Source organism: Amblyomma americanum, chromosome 1 (genome assembly GCF_052857255.1).
Source record: "Amblyomma americanum isolate KBUSLIRL-KWMA chromosome 1, ASM5285725v1, whole genome shotgun sequence".
Taxonomy (NCBI): domain Eukaryota; kingdom Metazoa; phylum Arthropoda; class Arachnida; order Ixodida; family Ixodidae; genus Amblyomma; species Amblyomma americanum.
Window position 1 is genome coordinate 100,599,583 of NC_135497.1, and position 20,711 is coordinate 100,620,293.

The 20,711-nt window shown below is 43.8% G+C and overlaps 1 protein-coding gene across 8 annotated transcripts in view; it reads right to left on the reverse strand.

Moving 5' to 3' along the window:
* Positions 1–20,711, reverse strand: part of kat80 (katanin p80) — a 170,740-nt gene that overhangs the window by 21,137 nt on the left and 128,892 nt on the right. For all 8 annotated transcript variants that reach the window (XR_013310730.1, XR_013310731.1, XM_077646390.1 and 5 more), the window contains 5 exons: positions 19,946–20,114; positions 18,916–19,095; positions 13,621–13,791; positions 12,065–12,141; positions 10,034–10,108 (listed from right to left, as the gene is read on the reverse strand). Coding sequence is in view for 6 of the 8 variants with exons in the window: in XM_077646390.1 (XP_077502516.1) it covers positions 10,034–10,108; positions 12,065–12,141; positions 13,621–13,791; positions 18,916–19,095; positions 19,946–20,114 (672 nt within the window). In the remaining 2 variants the exon portion in view is untranslated. The remainder of the gene's footprint in view (positions 1–10,033; positions 10,109–12,064; positions 12,142–13,620; positions 13,792–18,915; positions 19,096–19,945; positions 20,115–20,711) is intronic.

Below are 20,711 nucleotides of genomic sequence, written 5' to 3' on the forward strand. Positions count from 1 at the left end.
CGCCTAGCCATTTTGCAGCCTCCTCTTGAAGTGTTCGCAACAAGAGGTCACGGTCTGACGATTTTCTGGCAATAACTACTAATTGAAGCTCACGTCACAGGCTAACGACACAGCTCGAGAGCACACTTCCACAATGCATGTCAATCTGCATAGAATGCTGCCCAATCATTTCAAATTGGATCAATTTAGAGGAGAGTGGAGCAAAATGTGACATGGGGGCAAAACGAGACATTTTGTTACTAAGCCCCCTATAACTTTTAAATGAGCTACTTGATATTTATGTGCTACGACCTATCACATGTCCCACTACAATTGAGTTCAAGGGTGGCCAGATGGTCCTCTTCTAAGCAGAGGAAAAAAATTGCGAAGTGAGCCTTAATGAACAGGAAAGCAGTGAATTCTGCACGCCAGATTTTTAAAAACTGTGCAGCTCGACCAGCCTCGAGTCCTAGATAAACACAAGTGTTTAGTAGTATTACAAATGGTTATTGGTCTTAACTTATGCAAAGCTTAAGAATATTTGCACCTAAGGTAATTAAGACAATTTATTTACCACCAGGCTACATGTGGGGCAAAACGGGCATTGCAATGTACTGGTGGGACTAAAGTAAATGTAATGATTTTATTGCTTGCTCTAAAGCTCTACCCATGTTTTCCCGCTATCTAGGACAGTCTGAACACAAAAGAAAAACAATGAATGCCCACTAGCATGCAGAAAACATGAAAAACAGCAAAAAGGAAGATTGTTGGGTTCATTATTATAGAAAGGAAATGGCACGAAAAACGGGACAGGAAGACAAGAAGCGACAGAAACAGTGCCGAAAGACAGCTCTAGAGAAACGCAAGCAGCGCCGGTGCCATCAAGCGTTTTGGTGCTCCCAAAGTCCCCCACCACAGAACAGTAAAGGAAATGACAGAATATGAAAAGCAGAGGCTGCATAGAAAGCCTTGCAAACCTCAGCGTCGCACTCTGTCTCACAGGCATGAACAGGTATTTGTACAATACATTCTGACAATGAAGCAAGCTCTGGTCAATCTGGGCTTCAATCACGATAAAAACCTAGTATTCACAGGCTACTAATCGAACCAGTTCGCATGTCCATCCAGGACGGCTGAGTGAAAAAGTAACAACTGTGACACTAAAGCAGAAATGAAGGCAGGAAATTCAAAAACATCCCATAGCCAGGCTACACGCAGAGCTGAGAGGCGGAACTGCATAGACTGCAGTAGCGGGTTCAGTCTTAACACAGTCTCATTTAAATAGGCTCACAAAGCTAGTCTAGGTGCGCACAGAGCCAATTTCATGTGTATTCATTGCAAGGATGTAATATGGGTGATTTTGGAAGAATGTCTCATTTTGCCCCATGCACTATCCGACTATGCCCATGTGATGGGGCAAAATGTGACATATAGAAGTTTTAAATTTTATTAAATTTTACTATGCTGCTATTCAGCTGAACTTTTCATAGTTTGTGAGCGTGATGCCAGAATGGTAGAGAATATTTCAGCAATATTTTCTTTTGATACCTGTGAACAAAAAATAATGGTGCCAATTTGCAAACGTGTGTTGCGTTTTGCCCCACTTTCCCCTAGCTACTACAATTTCATGAAACCAACTTGCTATCCTGAAAATTCGAATTAACATGGTTCTACTATACAAACAAACCAGAAGTACATAAGTTGAAGGCACTGTTGCAGCGAGCATGAGTCCAGACCACAGGTCCTCTAAATCGGGCTATCAGCTGTAACGTGCCCAAAGCCTTTGCAGTAATGGTAATACAGGGACGTGTTATGGTGCGGTGCAAAGGCCGGATACATCTAGCAGGACTGAAATTTAGCACTATTTATACCTCTCAGAAGCATTTTCTTTTGCATGTGCACTTGCCATGTTGGCTCTGGACAATGCTGACAGCGCTGTCTAGGCACACGTGAACACCTGTAGACTGTATACTAAAGTGTAAATTGTGGGATTCAACATCTTGAAGTGACATGAGATGCTGTAGTGAAGGGCTCTGGATTAATTTTTTTTCTGCTTGAGGTTATTTAATGCACACTAACATCATACAGCATGGGGGCGTTTCTGTGTTTCACTTGGGGAAAGGGGAGGGGGTCTGCAGAGAATCAAGCCTAGCAGTGCCTCCTCTATGCTTTCCAGCATGATTTTCTTCTTTCACTATATGCAGATTCCATGCAGGGGTGCCGAGAGTAAAATGGTGCTGACGAGTTTCGCATGACACACGATTTGAATGCGGTTTGCGAACACTTACTCCTGAGGCATAGGAACCACAATAGAAACCTTGAAACCACTTGTGCTAGATGTTCCCTTGTTAAATACACATCCAGATTGGTTTTTGCCAACATCTCGGGCTTGGTCGCATGTGACTATTACTAAGCTAGGTACTGAGCTGCACTATTCACCACGATGACTGTCTGTGGGGATGCCTTGTAGCTTAAAGTGAATCTGGCCAACCAGCTTTCAACACAACGGCCGAACTCCACTAGCCTTTGAAAATTGATATTATATTTGCTGTCCAACTGACTAGAAGTCACTTCCAGGTACTGCATTCGTCATAGGCTGGTGGCATGGCTCAAAGGTCATGCATCACGGCAAGTCGTAGCACTCAATCTTACCCTACGTCCCATCTTGTGCTGACTGTACTTGTCCAATGGTCCATCTCATGCTGTAGTTACTGTGCATTAGTGCATCTTAGTAAAGTGCAACCCAATCAGAACAATAAAAAAGCAGCAAAGTTTTCCCGAAGTGCCTGCTGACACTACCTTTGGAAGGAAGGGGCTCACTAACATATGAAGTGTCTGACAATACAATGCTACATCATGCTGCACAAAGGTATGCTGCCTGCACTTCAAGAAAGAATTTTTTTAGAAAGTAAACATGCCGACTGGTGACAGCCCCAGGCACCCATAAAACCCAAGCCAAGAAATGCTATATAAGCATATGCTTCGACCAGTTCTGCTAGGAAATTGTAGAACTGTGTCATGACCTACACTGTCTGCTGTACTGACCCTGTCACAGTCATCAAAAGGAGCTCTACATGGGCATTGAAGCAGAATAAAAAATGTGAGTGAAGTGGGGGAGTACATTAGTCGCTAGGTGATTTATATCGGAAATGTCCAGATAAGTTAAGAGTCTCATTACGGTATTTTTTAGGGGATCTCTTGCTGTATAATACTCAACCATTTGCTGTACAGCTACCATTGAAGATAATTAACTTTCAAAAGTATATCTCAGAGAAGAGTACAGATAGACAGCAGGTTGTCAAGTATATACTTAGCGCAAGAAAAGCTAAGACGAAAAGAAAGAGAAGAGACTAAAAGCCAAATTTAATAAATTCCTTTTTTTTTTTTCTGGGTGCAGGCTCGTGCCTCTAGTCACAAACTACATTGGGTTAGCTAAGTTCAGTTTCAAATAGTTGAATACATGTTGTACATATTATTCACATTTAGCAACAAGTACGCCAAATGCTCACCTGCTCTTTATTTATTATTGGAATGGTTTCTGAATTCACAGGCATTAAACAAATAGTTGCACTCATTCAGCTTTTGCTTCAGAAGTCTGACGAGGACAATAAAAAGGGTTGGATGAAAAGTTTTGCACATAAATGTGTAGAAGCCGTGGAGGAACAATAAATATTTTCATCTACAGAGGGGCTATTGTTTTTCATATTCCATGCCAGGTTCCATCATGATATGACAGGCTGCTGGCAGCCATGAATGGCGGTCAAAATAGGAACCTCTAGCAGTGACAACTACATCATGAACTGCACTGCTATTCGTTTTCAGATTTTGAAGCGGCGAATGGTGAGTAAGAACTACACGGACTTGAGAAAAATGTGAGACTGTGCTCCACATTGTGCAACAGTAAAGATGTTAGTGGTTGCACCGAGAAAAGGACAGTTAATCATGACAGACTAATATAAATAGCCCAAAATGTGTAGCAACAGAAGACAATCTGACAATGTGTCCATGACCTTATGATGCAAGACTGTCAAGTGACCCTGAGATGGATAGCAATAGAAGTGGCAGCGTCATATGAATCTGTGCACACTGCCATACACTAAGAGTTGCACACAAGGAAGGTCTCTGCATGATGGACGCCATGAGATCTGACAGCAGAACAAAACCAACAAAGGTTGGCAACTGCTCCTGCTCACTTTAAGCACCTCAGCGCCAGCCAGGTAGCTTTGTTCAATCGTTTGGTCACTAACAATGAAATGTGGGTGCACCATATTGAACCAGAAGCAAAATTCATAAAACCGTGAAAATGTTCGAACACTCTAGCTCCAAAATGAGTTCCAACAACAGGCACTGGTAGGAAAGGTGATAGCCTCAGTCTTCTGGGGTAGTGAGGGATATCCAACAGTTCATTACAGTAAAAGCTCGTTAATTTATCCCTCATTAATTTGGAAATCAAAATAATTTGAACTGCTGGCACCGTTGTGGTGAAGATCAATGCAAGTCTGTGGCGTATTTCGGATGCTACAGGTCTGAACAGGCTCCTGAAGGGAGGCCATGCATAGGTATGACTAGAGTCACTAAATAAAGACTTAGAGTACCGTCACTGCAGCACGGCGGTAAGCAGGGGCGGCCATTTTGTTGTTTATCATTGTTGCCAGATTGCCGCTTCGGCGACCTCGCCGCTAACTTTGGCCCGGCCATTTTGTAAACAACGCTGTTAGCCACCCTGCGCTGCGGCGGGGATCGTAGCCGTACGGCATGGAGCCGCTCAGGTGCAAACGGTAAGCGTTTTCCATCATTCTGCGAGTTGAAACAGCCAACAACGCAGCAAAACGGCATCCTCGTATGCTTTTGTGCAGCTGAAATGCTGCGAGGCGCGGAATCCCTGGTCACTGAGTCGGTCACCGGCAGCACTCGCAGTGTCGCAGCACTAGGACTACCACAGTTGCCCGACTGAAAACGCATAAGCCACAAAATGGCAGCCCCCATGAACCATCGCAGTGTAAACAAATATCACGTGATGCAAACTGACCAATGATCGTGGCGGCGGCACAGAACAATAGGAGAAAAGAGTGCCGGTACTCTAAGTCTTTATTTAGTGACTCTAGGTATGACCACCACGGCAAGAAGTAGCCGTAGTAAAAATAGCCTTAGCCAAAACCCAAGTTCCATGCTGCAGAGTCACTTGCGCACCTCTGATGCACGTGCAGCGGCAGGTGTGACGATAAACGGAAAGCCCAAGGAGGTTATATAGCACCCTGAGAACAGTGCTTACTTTTAGTTTCGCATTTTTGAGCTGCACAGCAGACCACAGGGATGGAAGCTCAACCAGGCAGCATGAGCAAGACTATCTAACTTAGCTGCGCACCCTTTCAGATGCTAAATTGCGCATTCCTGGGTGTATTCTTGCCCCCCTCTATTTACAGCGAAAAGGTGTTTTAGGGAGCTCACCAACACCGAAGTTCAGTCCCGCCCATGCGCACTCTCGCCCTGCCGTTCTACGCGCGTTATGTACTGAACTGTTAAGTGCGAAAGAGAGGATACAGACATCGCAGTAACCAACACCCCTATAGAGGCTTTCGCGAGCACCCCCCCATCGCGCTCCCCGTCCTCCATCCAGTGGAAGGCTCGCATCTTTCGTGCCTTCGTTTTGGAGCACTCCCCTTTCCCCCCCCCTATCCAGCTCTTCCGAAAGGCAAATTCAGGTGGAAAAGGCAGCCTCGGCGAGCAGCAGGAAACACCACACATTGCTCCATGGCTGCTACTACAGCTCGTTTACAGCTGACTTGTTGACGCCGCTGCCGGCCGGCTTCAAAAAGGACATTCCTAGAATTTGCTGCCCAGGAGGATGTGAAGCAAGACTCAAGAACGGCTGACTGCACTAAGTGCACCAGCAAAAATGGCATGGGCATCAAATTAGCACAGTTACCATGTCAACGCTATGCTAGATCTAGCGACAGCATTGTAGTGTTGCAGCCACTTCCTGTCTGCGTAATAAAGACTCCTGATAGTCATTTAAACCTAACGCACTAAATTTAGTAGGAGTCACTGTCATTCATCACTCCTCTCCGAATTGCTTGTGTGCAAAGAAGGCAGCAGGTCCCGGCCGGCTCTCAGAAGCCGCGGCTGTTATGCAGGCATTGAACAGCAGCGGAAACGCCACCGCGGGGACAGCTTTTCACTGGTTTGTTTGTATTATGCAACAGCTTAGCCGATGTAGGTTTCTTTTTTTTCACAGCTTCGGAACCGCTGAACATTTCTTTCTCTGCTGTCTGCATGGTTCTATTCTTCCAGGGCGAGAAAACTGCACTCCCATCACGTGTCATTTGTGAGGTGAAGCCTCCTCACATGCGACGGTGTCACTTACATACGATGGGTGTGACACAGTAGTGGTGGAGCTCCAAGACATCGTACCATGAAGGATGCCAAGGAGACCATTACATTTTTGAGCTGTTCTGCTTTGATACTTCGACAGTATGCAGGCAATAAAGCATTGATGAAGATGTGAAAAACAATCATTGCTGCGCTGTTTTCATCTGAAAATCAGGCAACCATTGGCCAGTCTTTCACCAAATAAATTTACCATGATAGAAGCAGTTCTTGACAGTTTTTTTTTTTGCAGTCATGCGGTGAATCGAACTTCTGGTAACTCAAACATTTTCACGGTCCCTTGAAGCTCAAATTAATGAGTGTTTACTGCACCCCCCAAAAAAGCAGGTACTCAACGCGAGTATTACTAAAATGTTTTGGACAAGTTTAAGACCACCACTGGGAAGAAATGCCCTGGAGAGCTGGAGTGTGGTCATTTTCCGCTAGAACAATGCACCCTGCCCCATGCATGCCATTACCTAATAGCAAATTAACACCTATGGCTTTGAACACCTACCAAACCTGCCTTATCTGCCTAACCCTGCACTGCCAGACCTTCACTTGTTCCTTGCTATGAACAAAAGCATGAAAGGAAAGCATTTGCCAAAAGGCAATGATGACATAGCTGCTGCCGATGAGTGACGGAGCTCGCAAGAGTAATTCTTTGATTTTTTAAGGTTTGCAATACCTTGAGCACAGATGAGAAAAAGAACACGAAAGTCCAGGAAAGTGCAGAGACAGTATATGACCCTTTCAAGATTGTTGTATTTCATCTTCGCGTGCGCGTGCGCGCGTGCGTGCGTGCGTGCGTGTGTGTGTGTGTGTGTGTGTGTGTGTGTGTGTGTGTGTGTGTGTGTGTGGCGAGGATGGAATGCATAGCAGGAAAGGTGTAGAACATTCTAGGACAGCTAGTAGATGGTTCCAGCCGTGCTCTTTGAATAGGCCTTCACCAGGTCCCTTTGCCTACTTGTCATGCTACCATCTTCACCCACTTCTGTTCAAGCTGGACAGCGTGCATGGCTTCCATGGCCTCCACATGGCTTAATGCCGCTGTCCACTGCTTCTCTTTTTCATTCAGAGCAGCATATGCAGCATCTCTTGCTGCTTGGCATGCCACAGCATTCAACTGGTTTCCTTTGGCTTTAGTAACACATTTGGCCATTTTGGCAGCCTTCTCATCTTTGTATGTAGCCACATGAATGTGCCATTGCTGACGTAGTTGAGCCTTCCTAGCTCCCCTATCCAGCTACAGTACTACTGCCATCGAAGATTTGGAAGTGCAGAATAACAGATGAAGGATGCCAATGCCAATGGTGATAAAGATGACCTATGGCCTTCCAGTTTGAGTCCACGTAGTGGGATACACCACCTGCACTTTTATGCAGCTCTAAATGCACTCAGAATTGACCCCTACTGTTGCATACACACCAATTTAGATGCTAGGAGGCACTATATCAGAGTTACATCACATAGTGCGAGTAGCCACAACAATGGCCAAGCGGTATAAGGAGTCAAGAAACAAAGCTGCTTTATTCATGCCAGCACTGATTCAAATCCTGCTCGGAGCAATGGGATGGGAAAATTTATTCTGCTAGAAACTCAGCTATGGAGACTTGATTGGCATCAATTTCATCATTGGCTCTGGGACAATGTTCGACTACATTTGCTGAAAATGGGAGCTAAAAGCATTTTGAGCTTAATATCTGAGTGCTCTATGCAGGCCTCATCATGTGTGCCATTCTTTTATAACTTACCCCTATTTTTTTCAATATAATGTATGATCTTTGCAACTGAAATAAACAAAACTGAACTGCCTCAGTACCGTATAAAGAAACATGATGTGCACAGAAATGTATACTACTTGAGTAGACAGCACAACAGAATAAAACCTGTAATGTGGTCATGCACAATGAAATCCATAAAATGACAGGACTGGCAACCACAAATAACATGGTGGCTAGTAAAACCTCATTGATTAGGAGTTCAAGAGACCAGAAGAAATTCCCGAGTTATCCTAAGGTCGATTTATAAAATGCCTCGCAGCTGCCGAAGAAAAAAAAGCCTGCTAAAAATTCGAAAATGCAGTTAAGCCTCACGAGGCGGCTCCATCACGCAAACATCTGTAAGCCAGTGACGAGCATCCAGTTTCGGCTTGCTGGAAGAACAACGCAAACGTAAGCGGGGGGGGGAACGGACATTGGTGGCGGAATGGCGAGACTGCTTCTAAAAAGGTATAAGAAATGACCAGCGACGTGCCAATTGGCGTCCAAAAGCGGTGTGGAGCTGGGATTGGACTACCGGCAAATGAGCGGGCCGACAGCTGGAACCGCGGGTGAGCCGCGAAGCTCAATAACCAAAACTTTTGTGGCCAGGCAGTTTTTTGGCCTAGCAACATGGGTCCTCCAAACGTTGTCATACCTGTCATTATGCCCACTTAAGAGGTGCGCAGGTTACAATGCACCACGCAATAAGCAGGATTTTTACAGGATACCTTGCTCTGTTGCGACACCTCGACTCATCCCTTAGGGAGCCACATGCGAAATTCCATGAGTAGGCTTTCCTGCATATCATAGTCGACCAAAACGATATAACGAAGGTAACACTCAGAGAGTAATGAAGGTGCCAGGATGAATGCCATGGGTGTGGGTATGTGTATTAGGTATGTAACACAATACGGAAGGATAAAAAAAAGCATGCTTTTGCGTTGGGATTGTTCGAAGAGGGTCGTTGGCCATTTTGATCGCAGCACGTGTAATACCTGGGAAAGCCAACTTGTGGAATTTTGCACAATGTCAAGCCTAGCGGTGTCGTGATGTGATTGGTCCACGCGATAAACGACGGCGAAGAAAGGGAACAGGCCCGTTGCATAGTTTTCCTCTCGATTGTCGGATAATCTGCCTTCCACCCTTGCTCTCCTGCTTCTGCCACCGCCCTCCGCACCGCTCGTGCATCTCCCCCTCGTCTTAGACTGACTTTCATCTTAAGCCCCTGTTCCACAGGCGCTCTCTTAATCTTGCTCTTCTTGTCTTTCCCTCCTTTGTCGCCATCATCGGACCCTTCCCATCACTTTACCTTTTTATGCTATTCCCCTCAGCGTGGCGCAGCGACCATTTCCTCGCACAAAGAGATTACTGCATGTGCCGCGTCCTCCCTTACCTCACGTCAACAAAACTCACACCTCCTCTTCCTCCTGGCCAGTTGGCACTTTCATGATGGTATCAAAAAATGGATAGCTCTTATAAAGATGGTTGGTTGTAATAAAACGAGAAGAAAAAAAACAGCACACTACGGATGGTAGCGGGAGAACTGCAAGTGGTTGACAGTGTTAATTTCGCTAGATCAATGCTGCAGTTCATGAATAACGTTAACCTGTGTTGCCTCCTGTAGTAGTCTTCAGACTAATGACTGCAAAATTTAAAAAAGAATGTCTGTAATTATGCTCACTGGTTAATATAATGAAGTTCTGAAAAATAATGCACTGTTTATCCCTGCTTGAAACACCTCTGGAAGAATAAGGCTTAGCCGCAGCTGAATGCAGGCCACACACTGCAAGTACTATGAGGAAAAAAAAAAGCAGTTTAGACCACAACTTCCAAAAGCGCCAGCAAAGTGGACAGAGGCTGAAAAGTGTTCCATAAAGAGAAGGAAAAAGAAGGGAATGCATATAAGCAAAAAAGACACTACTTACGACTCATATTTACTTTGAAGTAGACCGAAAATGGCTGGCAGTATTGTCTGGCACATATCTAAGGTCCATATTTGCCTGCAACAGACAAGTTCACTACTATTCACGATGTGCGTAGAGACCAGGTGGGTAAAATACAAGAGACATACCACAAACAGAAAAAATCCCACTCCTAGACAGCTATGCAAGATAGAGATGCAACTACTAGGGCTTGTGATTTACCCTGCAAAAAATATTGTAACTAGGCATGTGCGAATAGTGTTTTTTTTTTTGGTTCGAAGCAAATTCGAAGCGAATAGTAATTTTCTTCGAATAATTTTGAAGTGAATATTTCGAATACCTTTAGCACACAAAAAAGTTTGACTGGCACAACAGGCATTTTCAATATAATATTTTTTTGACACACAAAGCCATTACATGAAGAAATGAGAGAATGCATTGAAGCTTTGTTACACTCATTGAAGCTGTGTCGACGTCCTGCAATAATGGCGGTCAAAACTGGAGGAGTCAACTTTCCTCCAGTCAAGCTTCCTCTTGTGCTTGCGCAGTCACACTTAATTCGCAAATTTCATACGCAAAAGAGTGGCTGCGGCAGCAGCAGACAGTAAAGACTCATTCCACAGAAGCCAAGGGAGCCGCACGTCCCCCGATTAGAGATTTAGCATAGTGCGATCTGCGGCCGCTGTCACGATGCACTTTCGCGGGGAGCCACTGCGCATGTGCAGATCGCCCTGAGGACGCCAAAATGCGCCAGATGCCAGCCAGCTGTCTGCGCACCTGCCCTGTTGCGACTACTCGGTGTGTGCACACTGGCGGCGCGCGGAAGCAGATCCACACTATGCAAACTCTTCTGACTAATGGACGCCGCCGTGCCGGTTACGGCGCGTGCGCATCGCAGGTAGTGAAGCCGCAGACACGAGGCAGGTAGAGATCTGGGCGTCGCGCTTCTGCCTTCTCGTGACAACAGACGTGAAGACTGGCTCCGGCATACGTGTGGGAGTGCAGGCATGCGGCGCGGAGTCGGGGCTTTGGTGTAATCCCGAAGGAGGTACATCGTACCAAAACCACACGTAGCAAGAGTTCCGAAACGTTATTTGCTCGAGACAACTACTTCGAGATCTCAAATATCGAACAGTCAGATCGTATCGAATATCGTATACTCTACTATTCGACCGAATATTCAAAATTGTCAAATAATCGCACATGCCTAATTGTAATTGCCAGTCATTACAGTTAAACTTGTAGCCCGTCAGCGTGTGCTTGGCCAGTGGTCAAGTGCAGTTTCAATGCTGCATTCCTTAATGGAATTTTTTAGGGGCAGGAGTCAAAAGAGGCCAGAGGGACTGCGGGTATTCTCTTTTCATGCTGTCGGGAAGCACGAGGTTTTTATATTGCAAGGACATGTTTACAGCACCTCCTCGTTCACTCTAACCTAGTGACGCGGCCATGGTTGTTAGTTTTATCTGAGACACGGTGCCATTGGCGTAAACAATATATTTTCATGGTCGCACCACTCTCCTGCGCAATAAGCGACCGTTCGTTAGAAGTGCGGCCATTATGAGTGGGCTCGACTGTACCTTTAAAGGGCAATTGTTTATTTTTTGTTTTTGTTTTAATGACAGTCTTCTTATTTCTAAAGCCTGGACAAGCACAGACTGCTCTTGGTAATAAGTCCATCAATGGATTAGACTTGCTGACTTCTTGGCTGAAGTGCAGCAGTCAACGAGCATCAAGATGACCAGCCTTGGAGACTGGTGGGGTACTTGAAAGCAAAATGTTACTAATTTAGCCCTGTTCTTTAGCCCATTCTCACATAGCTTCTTGCAGAATGTCACACAAAGATATTTGCAACAAAATATACCCAAAGTAGAAGAACAACAGCTGGTACTTCCAGGTCAGAATCCTTATGAAATCAGGTTCTTTTGAATAAATCGGAATTCGAAAAAAAAAAAAAATTTACTACCAAGCATTTTCAAGAGCTTTTCAGTTTTATCCGGAAAAGCAAAACCATAAATATAAGAAAAGGTCACTTACGGCCTTAAAACTATAATGTTGAGGATGTCAACTAGCGTGGACTGGTCATTCATAGTTAGAGCTGTCTCAATGGCCATCTGGAATACATAAAAAATTAACACACCATGTAAGCAACATGTAATCATCATGAGAGCCCCAAAGAGTCCTACAGCATGCAGTCACTTGCAAAAATATGCGCTACCTGATGCACATTATCAAAGGATTCACGTGCTGTTGTTTCAATAGGTAAAAACCAAATATGAGCAGAAAAAGCCAGTCAACCAATGGTCGAAAAATTGTTGGGGACGTACTAACTGGCCACAGAGTTCTGGGTGCACTTTCTGCACTCATGGTAGATATCGGACTGTATGTAAAAAGATGCAATGTAGCACGATAGCCGATTCAATTATTGTTGTTCACAAAAATAAGAAAAATCAAGATCAGCAAGCAACAAGTAGGATTCCCACAAAAGAGCTGCAACACAATTAGTGCATCCAGATTTACTTCAGTGAAACAAAAGAGTTAAGAACATTATTAAATTCGATAACAGTTCCAAAAAAGGCCTCGCTACTTTGTGCACCCTCATGTAACCACTACAAATGAATGTGCTCATTATATCAACGATGAACGGTTGTGTTATATTATACACATTGATGAAGCCCCTGTCAAGGTGCACTAGAGAGCACTTCAGATTGCCGCTATGAGAACAATTTTTTCCGGCACTGACCGCCAATAGAAAAAGACAACAAGATATGTTGGGTGGTACTACTCCTAAAGTAAGCAACTTCAATACCTGCAGGCCACCACATCAGTGACTTATGTTCTTGCAGCAAACATAACCAACAAATGGGTTCTCATCAAATGCAGTGCCACAAGGCTTTCCTTTTTCACCATCCAAAACAAGCAAAATCCATATGCAGAAGCATGCGAAATGCATTCATGCAGATATGTTTACGGATGACTGGATTTATTTACGGCCGTGCAGCCGCAGCTCACTACTTGCACTGCGCACAGTGTGAGTGACAATCGCGGCGCCGGCTATGATCGGGCAGCCCTTAGTGCTCGAGGGTGGGGTTGCAGCTCGCGCATTCGTATCATCCATAGTGATGCAGGGCAGCGTTTGGAACATCCCAAGTTCTGCACGTTGCACACAATACACTCCAGCCGGGAAATTTTTTGAATTTGTATCAACCCGAAAATTCGCATCAACCGTGTTTTCGAGACTCTATTGTATTATAAATGTTTTAAATATGGGACATTTCCTGTGCATTGTATGCAATATGAACAATTATTGCTAGTGTAAAGACAATGTCACAAATAAGAACCTCAAGCTTTTTATTCTAGAAAGTTGGCATATATCTATTGTGGCATTGTGAAACTTGTTCGACATCACTGGGAGGTCACATGTCAATGATCAAAGAGCAATTGTTTTTAGGCAGATGGGTGTACCACTTGTTAGAGAAATGTCTGCTGTATGTGGTGGGGTTGATTCTTTGGGACAACTTCTTTGGCGCCACATCAGCTTCTAGCGATACCAACAGAGTCACATTACACTGAAGATAAAATGGCACTCTCACCTTGGGGTCTTTCGTGCTCCACTGGGCCAGAACAATTTTTATATTTTTGAGACGATGGTGGAGTACTGCCAAGAGGGTTTTGTGCTGCTCAGCAATGGTGGCTAATGCCTCAGCCTCCGACATCTCAGGGATACCAGCACTGCCTAGACGCAAACTTGCTTGTAAATGCCGCTGCAAGAAAAAAATGATGGACAATTTAGCGTGGTTAGGACAAATGTGAATTAGGTGCGCTAGCACTTCTGCTTTTAAGGTCAAGCAGGCTTCAGACAAATATCAGCGAAATAAGTGAGTGGAGAGATTAGTGCTAACACACTAAAGTGCACAATATACATGCACGACTGCACAAGGAACCTCCATGGCATAAATAACAAACATCACACAGAACTAAGCCTGGATAAGGAGCGATAAACATAATAGTTAAAATGTCAACTCTTCAAACGTAAACTTGATAAGTTCTATTATGAAAAACAGGGTGAAAGAACACACGAGAACCAAAAGATATGAAGACACACAACGAGTGCTGATAATAGGTCATTATCGACTATCCCAATACACTCTATTTTGACAAATTCTGTTTTGTTAAAAGGCAGCATGACAACAACAATTAAAAGATGGTAACATGCAACCCTAGAGGTTTAAGATATTAAGTAGAATCCTTGCTCTGATAGTGTCCAGAGCAGCAGCAGGAACTTGGGCCTCATTTCATAGCTCAGCTTTTACCAATGGGATATTCCAGGCTGCCATCCTCAGCCTCAGAATCAATTGGGTTGCATATTTTTCATATGTTATGGTTCCTAGTGCCGGAACTGCTAAACTTCACCAACGTTGCACTCCCCTATTAGACATGCATACTAGCCTCACCTCCTTTAATATAAAGAAAAAGGAAATGTACAGTCACGAGGAACAAAAGATTAGCAAAAGTGGACCGATGAAAAGCTGGAAGGAAAAAAAAAATAAGTAGAATTCTTCGCAGACGATGACTTTCTGCTGAACCTCCCGCAAGAATAAGGATTGGGGAAGGCCTGCCATTCATGTTATTGGCATATTTGTGAACTGGAGTGCGGTGAGTGAAAATTATTTCACGCCAGTGATTGATCAGTTGTGCTAATCTTTTTTTTACTCATGACTGTATATCAAGTATCATACATTTATGGAACAAGGATTTGGTGATGCAATTTAATTTCCTTGCATCCAGGATGCACTGCTTGAGATTTAATGGCACACTGAGTTAATTCATGTCCACTCGAAATTAAGCTGCATATATTTCTTACAGGCTGCATGCAAAAATGCTGCTGAAATTAAGATTTTTCACGAATAGCATTGCAATCTCTAAGCTTTTGACTGCGGAAGTGGAGTCATATATGGAAGTTTAATTGAGACTACAGTTCCATTTTACCTTTACCATGTTTCTTTTTTTTTTTCTATTTAGTCTACGCAAGCTTACTTAACTAAATTTCTGCACTGCCAAATATTGTGATTAGCATCACGCCTGTGATCAGTCCTTCCAGCTGAAAGAGCAGACCATAAGACAAGAAAAAAAGAAAAGAGTTCCCAGCACAGTCTTCTAAGACTAGCTGAAAACAAATTCGGTTACAAACACATATTGATTGTACGATCTGGTTAAATGCAGTAAAAAGAAGCTTTACACTGAAATTGTAACAACGCTGCTACGCAAGAAAATAAAGTAAAAGAAATTCTGAGTAGAATAGGTCCATCACGGAGGAAATAAGGACAAACCAATGCTGTTCATTACTCCTATCTTATTTTCATTACCGGTGTCCCTCGGTGTTATCACCTGATAAATTCTTGAATGTGCTTTCTTGGCATAACAGTTTTATTATACTGTAAAGTTCTGAGAGAACGCACACCCAAACTACGATATATAAAAAAAAAGATATGCAACTGGGTGCACTTTCGGGTCAAGTGCCAAAAACTACAAAAAAGTGGCCAGACTGACACATCACCGGTAACCCATGTTTATTTTCCACTCATTGCTGAATCCACTCATCATCACCGAACCCATCGAAAGACTTGTCGCTGTCAGTATCAAACAGGAGCTGCAGCACTTCATCCATTATGATTTTTCAAGCTTTGGGCACCATCACCAGTTTGTTGCTTACAGAGGCCAGGCGGTGGTTTAATTCCTAGTCTTCAGAGCAGTCAAGACGTGTGGAGATGCCGCATGGCTCAAAGGATGCCACGACTGTGCCATTTGAAAGAGCCCCACACAGAGATTGCCTCAGCATAGTCAGCCGGCAACTTGTGGCGCTCGTTTGTATCCACTGCAATGACACGTTGAAGCAGGCTTTCAAGTCGGCCAGGCAATGATTTGAAGCTTGGAAGTTGCACAGGTTCATTTGGACTGCCAGTGGTGCGTATTCTTGAAGGAGGTGGTCGCTTACCACTTGCCTTGCTGCCCGCTCAGAATCCAAGAAGTCCATGAGCTTCGTCAAGCGCTTCACTGAATACCGGCTGTCCATTGTTCATACCTCTCTTGAATTTCTTTTTCCCGTGGCACAGTTGTAGAAGGGAATGGTAGCTGTTCCATTTGCAAACACATTTTCTGTCCAACTGGAAATGTTTTGTCGTTTTGCTGACATCTACATTCTTCTTGTGCCACTGAACAACTTCCACCTTTCTTTGAATAGTGTAGCTATTTCTCATGGTCGACGCTGGAAGCGAGTGTGGATAAACAATTGTGTGGCATGCAGAGGAATGATTGTCTGCTGATTGTTTGTGAGCTATTTCCATCTCTATCATTTTTTTGTACCCGGACGCCAACTTATCTCTTACTTTCCCCATATCTCTCCACTAATCTGTTCTTCCACCTACTACCCCTCTTCCCTTATTCGGGCTCTAACCAGTTGTCATTTACTGGGACAGTTATCAGTTATTGTCCCACTAAACTTTTCTCCCCTTTCTACGAAAACCAATACCCCCCCTTATTACTGTAATTGGACAAGTAATAGCGGTGGCGGTATCATCTCTTATGTTCGAAATGAGTCACCGGCAGTGTTTGTGGACGGGTCGTTTGGAGCCATTGGACATTTTTGCAGAGGGAGCTTCCCAGGCTTTCGAAGGTATCAAAGCTAACACTATTTTTAAGGCCTTAAAAAGGGGTAGGCGATAATTGTGGCCATTTAGTAAATTACATATTTTGCCCCAAAAGGTGGGTGGGCAAAATTTCAAGTGGTGGCGTTCTCACAGAACTTTACATTAGTTCAGAAAGAATAGTTTGGGAACAGTTAGGCTCTCTTTATCAGCCACAAGCAGAAACAAAAGGCACTTCACAGATTTCAGTACAGCCTTGTTGATATGCTTGTTTTTTTTTTTTTTTGGAAATGGGGAAATAAACACATTATCTGGGAAAAGTAAAACATACCGACCAAACCACTAAGATTTAGAAAAACATGATCCAAGAATGAAATACAAAAGCATTTATATATACTGCCACTTACTAAAAGGCCTGTCAGTGCTAGTTGGCTCAAAGACAACAACTTTTCTAGTTCTTGCTGACTTCTAATCGAACTTGTGTTGTCCTTTGCACAAAAGAAACTTCGCAATGCATCCAGAGCAGCAAAAGGCTAGGGCAAAAGGAGCCAGAACCTCTTCTTTGTCACCATCATCATTCCCAAATGCTTCGCCCCTTTGCACAAGTACATTGCAGATAAGTCACTTTAACACCTAACAGCAGCTGCGTTTCTGCTTGTGTTGTGCGTCCCCACGCTCAGCCCATTAGTCACTACATTGTCGTCATTTTCGATGATTCACCTCATTGCATTTAACGCATATATGCCTAGAGTCTTACGTGTAGGACGCCACCTTTTCGTGCATTAACTCTAATAAAAGTTTACTGCGCAAAAGCTTGCGCCCGCTAGCATAGGTTCAAGAGGCCCTAACTTTTCCGGTGTGAGCATTGTGCTGTGTGCGTTCGGGAAAAAGTGCCATTCTTCTCTGGAAGCAGTGAGCAGATTTGGCCCCACTGACTACGTTGCAATTACACAAAAAAATCAAACAAGATTTGTGCACTGTCAAAAGAGAACCAAAGGCGTTATGAAAGTTGTGACATTAGAGTCGATGTCACATGTTTCAAGTTTTATCGCATATAAAAGGTAGTGATTTTTTTTAGTGTTCTACACCATACGATGGTTTAAAAGTCTGTGTTGAGAAAAATGTTTTCATTAATTAAAGGATAATTCTGAATTCTTAAGTGACAAACTTTTTATATACAAAAATATATTAATTAATATTTTTGTAATTCTTGAAGTTTCCGCACATATGGGTTAATGCACAATGAAGAAGCCATTCACGTAGTTGACTGCAACATGTGCGACCAGGGAGGCCTCGGTTACATGCTTGTGTATCATTGCCAAATTTAGAATGCTTTGCAACACCGCACTACTGCATTACGGAGAAGCCTCCCTGGCGGCTGACTACTGCTGCGGTTCTACTAGTATCATGTGCCCTGTGGATTGGCCCGCTCATATATTAGTGCACGTTTTGTTAGTCACTAAACATATACTATTATAATCAGAAAATTATGAGTGTACTTTCTGGAAATTGTATCATCCAGAAACGTTACTGAACAGAAGATAAACAGTAACTCTATGGAACGTTTTTATTGCTCACAATATTGAGAGTATGAACTAGGACATTGTACGGTTTGGAAGCATATCAATGAGGTTCTACTGTACAGAAAGATTATGGTTTTATGGGGTTTAACGTCCCAAAGCAACACAGGTTATGAGGGACGCCGTAGTGGAGGGCTCCAGATAATTTCGACCACCTGGGGTTCTTTAACATGCACTGACATCGCACGGTACACTGTCCTCTGACATTTCACATCCATCGAAATGTGACCACCGCGGCTGGGATCGAACTCGTGTCTTTCGGGTCAGCAGCCGAGCATCATAACCACTGAGCCACCCCGGTGGCAGTATTGCAAGTGGAAAGCCATACTACCACAATTTGTTCTCAGGAAAACACAAAGCAAGTTTTACCATCTTATAGCCATCTGTTACCCTCGAAGTCTTCCTCAACAAAACACAGTGACAAATGTATGAATGTAAACACAGCAGAAAACAGGAATGCAAACATCAGCATTCAAACCAACACTTTTAAGCTACATTTGCTCAAAGTTCACCTTTCACAGCCCAGGCTGTAACCATATGCCTGATACGGGTTGTTAATGCTGAGCTAGAGCTAGCTCAGATATGAGTCATTATGCATAAACAGCGACAAGAAAATCTAGAACAGTGCCCACAGACAGAGCACTGAAAGCCATGGGACACTTACAGGAAGGAACTCATCCAGATCCAGGCCTGCTGGGGTATCTCTCTGTGAAGGGACATAGTCCACTGACTGCTTCTGCTCAGGGTGTACAACTGCTTTCTGAGGTGATGTCAAGGCCTCTTTACTATCAGGTAGGACACTCATGACTGGGCGCACTATAGAAACCGTAGAACTTTCCACAACCTGCAAGGATGCATCACTCATGTCACATCAGCTAAAACGACAACAGATACCAACCAAAATCTCACAACTTATGCTCCACAAAGATTGAGCTCATTAATGAAGCACAATGTCTTTGGATGAAGTGAGAGTACTTAACACAAGCCAACCAGTAACTGCAGAACTACACAATCAAAACTATGAGAATGCAACAGATAAATAAATTCTAAGACTATAATCATATTCTACACATAAGAAGGATTGCAATGGCTGCTTTGTCTCATGTCCGTGTAGGAGTCGGTTCCCTAACAGGATGTCAATGCAGCTGGTGTGCCCGCTTGCTGAGCTAGCTTTGCCGACTATAAACTAGGTTTGTCTAAACTGGACAACTGACACCACCACATCATAAGCCCAAGAATTGTGGCCTTTCCCAAAACTTAAAGTGAGCTCACTGTTTCTTCGCTGCAAACACATCGCTGGTCCTGGCAGCTGACACTCATTAACTGAATGTGCTGAACTAGCCAAACCAACACTGCTCTGTGTATGGCTACATAAGCTGGTACCATGCACTCTGCTGGTGCCACTGTGCAGCTAAGCCTATACATCATTTTACATCTTGTTATCAACAGACTGGAAGCTATGAGCATGATGCAGTGGCTTCCAGGTCTGTGCAGTTTCCAGTACCGCAGCCCATGAAAACAGTACACTTCTTTCCAGGAAACAGTTACCTCAAGCTCATAGCTTCCACTCTACAGTGAATTTTTTGAGGTGGTGTAGATTTTTTAGCTTACTTTGGTGCAAAAATTACAACGTCTGTTCGTGTAAGCCCCACAAACCAGACAAAATAATCAGATGGTGGTGATGGCCAACTTACTTGTGATGATGATGTGCGAACCATGGCAGTGGCCTTTTCAATTGGCTTCCCTAAACTGGCGGCAACAGCAGAGATAGGTCCTGTAGGCATGGCGCGGCTGCCTACTTTGTTTGGGAGAACACTTGTAGGCACAGGTATATTGTTGGGCACCACTCCAACAGAGCTGTAGCTGAAAAATGCACAACAAATTTAAAGTCCCAACCCCCAATCTTTGTACAAGCTAGACAGCCAGAGAAACTAGCTAAACATATTGACTCTGCACAGAATGCATTTTATCTTGGTGTAATTATCTACAAAAAAAAAAACTGCGGATAAAGTTCTAGGACTCTCTGATACCATTTGAAATAAATGCAACATGCACCAAATAGAGCATCCTTGAAAGCAAGTGAAACCGCATGAACATCACAAGTTCATAACTCATCATAATAATTAGGGGTGTGCAAATACGTACTCGAATATGAATCAAATAGCAAGTTCTCGAATTATTCGATTTGTGAATCGAATACTTGGCATTCGGGTGACCGAATATTCTCTATACACTGAGAGAGGCTCGGCACCGGTGCAGGGCCGATGAGAAAACTGTGATTCCTTCCTCTTCTCCCAATTACTGATGCACAGTTTTAACCTACAGTCGCAGCAAAGCTGGGGGAAATAAATTCATAATGGCACTATCTTGACAGCACTGCCGTGACACATCCGAATTGTGAACAGCCAAAAATATCTCACACTTCATGAAGTCGTGAGGGGAAGCAACCACAGAAACAGT